At 41.3% G+C, this 2900-nt stretch overlaps 1 protein-coding gene across 1 annotated transcript; it reads right to left on the bottom strand.

The window, feature by feature from the left end:
• Positions 1-1555: 1555 nt before the first annotated feature.
• LOC118981284 (olfactory receptor 8B12-like) lies at positions 1556-2500 on the bottom strand. The gene has a single exon (XM_037038008.1). The coding sequence runs from the start codon at positions 2489-2491 to the stop codon at positions 1556-1558; it is 936 nt and encodes a 311-aa protein (XP_036893903.1). The 5' UTR covers positions 2492-2500.
• Positions 2501-2900: the final 400 nt, after the last annotated feature.

Below are 2900 nucleotides of genomic sequence, written 5' to 3'. Positions count from 1 at the left end.
TCATACTTCAACTTAAAAGGGGGTGGGATTGTTTTTCCATCTACTAACCTTCTACTGATCCTGCATCATTCTCCCTGCATTCCCAACCCGTCAGTGTCCTGGATTCAGTGGCCATCCCCTCGACTGCACTACCCAAATCACAACCATCCCCTGCACTTCCACCCCTTTTGTTACATATCCTCATTGCCAGAGTCATTCTCAAGGGTAAGACGACCCATTTGTCCAACATTTCCTTTTCTTCTAATAGAAAAAAAATTTTCCTAGCAAAAGTTTACAAGTCAAAATATCTTGCAAACACTTCCCATACCATTTGTTCTACCAATAAAAGAGTTGTGTTCAGACCAAAAATTGTTCTCTTACTTTATGCAGGTCTGGCAGTATTAACCCCTGCATCAGTGTGGTGGGTAGGGTGGTAATATGGGTGTGATAATTTATAGTTTTCATTTAAACATCTCACCCTAATTGTCATATGGTATGTTTGAGTGTTACATTGTTATGTTACAGAATTACATGCTTATGATTTTTTGATAAAAGATTTTGTAATTAAAAGAGGTGTTTTTTGGTGTGGGACCCTGGATTAAGCTGTACCTCAGTTTTTCCAGTACTGTGAATACACACAACCTATCCTGAGACCACCATTCCTTTCCTCAGTTGTTACTGTTAAAAGATCACAGCTCTACACAACGCCTTAAAATACAAGGGCAAATGCCTCCCTAATAAGTTGTTACTTCTACTGCTCTCATGGCTCGCTTGCACCCCAAACTATTACTCAGTTACAGCATTCAAACCCTTGAACTGAGTTTTCAGATTTTATTTTATTAGTTAGGAAATAACTCTTTTAAATCTGCACATCTGTCTGTTAAAGCTCTAATAAGTGAGCCTCTGTCCTTAGAGCTCTGTACACCATCTTAATGGGCGCCATGCTTGACTCTAGATAAAACGTTCCCCCTGAAAAACTTTAAAACATGTAAAAAGTCATTGTGCCAAGACCAAATCACTACATTTTTTCGCCTTCAACATTCCTGCAAAATTGAAGTTCCAAAATTAACCCTAGAAAAGATTCATGACATTCCTATAAATGTAATTATACCTCTTTAAATGCAAAATTAAAAAACAAAAACCCAAAAAACCCACCTGAAATGAAACTTACTATGAAATGATGGATCAAGAAAATATGACTGAAGGAAAGCAGAGCTGTGTGGATAGAAGCCCAGGGCCTAGATTCCAGACCCAGGTCTGGCACCAGCTGTGTGCATGTCTAGGAGAAACCTGCAAAATATGTGTCTACAGTATGCAACGTGTCACACAAGAGTTGGGTCTAAATGGTTTTTTACACCAATTAAATAGTAACCCTATATAACTGTGGAAACAATTTTCATAAAGAATTCGAATACGTAGAAAGGAGTAAGGAATGAAGGGAAATAGTATACTTGAGAAAAAATTTAAAATGACTTCTACCTACAGAAGAGCAAGTTTGGATATTTGTTTCCCTCATTGAAAAACTAAGAAAGCTACACTGGTAAACAAAGCTTTGGATCTCTTTTCTCAGCCATTCTCAATAGAAGATGTTTCTGCTCAAACATTTCTTCATGGCTAATTTGACATCCTTGTTCCTCAGGCTGTAGATTAGTGGGTTCAACATGGGCACCACAATGGTATAGAAGAGAGAAGACACTTTCCCCTGGTCAAGGGGTAAAATAGAAGGTGGTTTGAGATACATAAAAGCTCCTGAACCAAAGAAAAGAGAAAGTGCAATTATGTGAGAACTGCAGGTACTAAAGGCTTTCGATCTGCCCTCAGCAGAACTAATGTGGAAAATGCTGGAAAGAATGAAGCCATAAGAGAGAAAAATAATCACAAAGGGCACCACAATGCCAAAGGCCGCAAGAATAAAGACCACCAGAGTATTCGTGTAAGAGTTATTGCAGGAGAGCTCAAGGAGGGGAAGGACATCACACATATAATGATTGACAAGGTTTTCTGCACAAAAGGACAGAAACAGTATATTACCTGTATGAGCTAAAGCACCCCAAACGCCCATTCCGTAGACACCCAGCAAAAGAAATAAACACACCTGAGGAGACATGGTTACCATATACAACAGTGGTTTACAGATGGCCACATAGCGGTCATATGCCATTGCTGACAGGATGAGGCATTCAGAAATGACAAAGAAACAGAAGAAAAAGAGCTGAGTCATACACCCTGTGTAGGAGATGATGTTCTTCTTTAAGATAAAGCTAATCAGCATTTTGGGGATGATGGCAGAGGAGTAACTAAAGTCAATTAAGGACAAGTTGAAGAGGAAAAAGTACATGGGGGTGTGCAGGTGAGAGTTCAGCCCAATCAGTACTATCAAGCCCAGGTTTCCCACCATGGTGACCACATAGAAGCCCAGAAACAGGAAGAAGAGAGGGAGCTGGAGTCCCGGCTGGTCTGTTAAGCCTGCAAGGATAAACTCTGTCACAGAGGAGGTGTTATCTGCAGCCATCCTCCTCTGGGATAGTCTGGGAGGGAAAAACAAAAGAGTTGCTCACATAGAGAGAGAAAAACAACTCACTCCAGAGAGTGGAACTTAGAGTTGATATGGCATCTGCTTGTTCCTGCATCTTTGTATTTATGCTTCACATGTGGCTTCAACCATCCTAGTAACTGTTGGTGGGTGAAATTTGCCTCCAGAGTAAGGGCTCATCCAACCGAGGAGAAAGTCCACAGAGCTCTGCTTGGAGCATCCTTCAACCTTACAGTGACTCTCTTCTGGTACTGCCTGCCCTCTACAGCCCTGGACCAAGATTTGTGTGATCTGGGCCCATCTCTCCAGTGCTGTTGGGAAGCAGAAGCCAGTTGCCCTAGACCTTCCACCTTTGGCCAGTGCTGGTCAGAACAGGAAGATGAGGCTG

Source organism: Sturnira hondurensis, unplaced genomic scaffold, assembly GCF_014824575.4.
Source record: "Sturnira hondurensis isolate 20B ecotype Veracruz unplaced genomic scaffold, ASM1482457v3 Scaffold0001928, whole genome shotgun sequence".
Taxonomy (NCBI): Eukaryota; Metazoa; Chordata; class Mammalia; order Chiroptera; family Phyllostomidae; genus Sturnira; species Sturnira hondurensis.
This window is presented reverse-complemented; position numbering and strand designations above follow the sequence as displayed.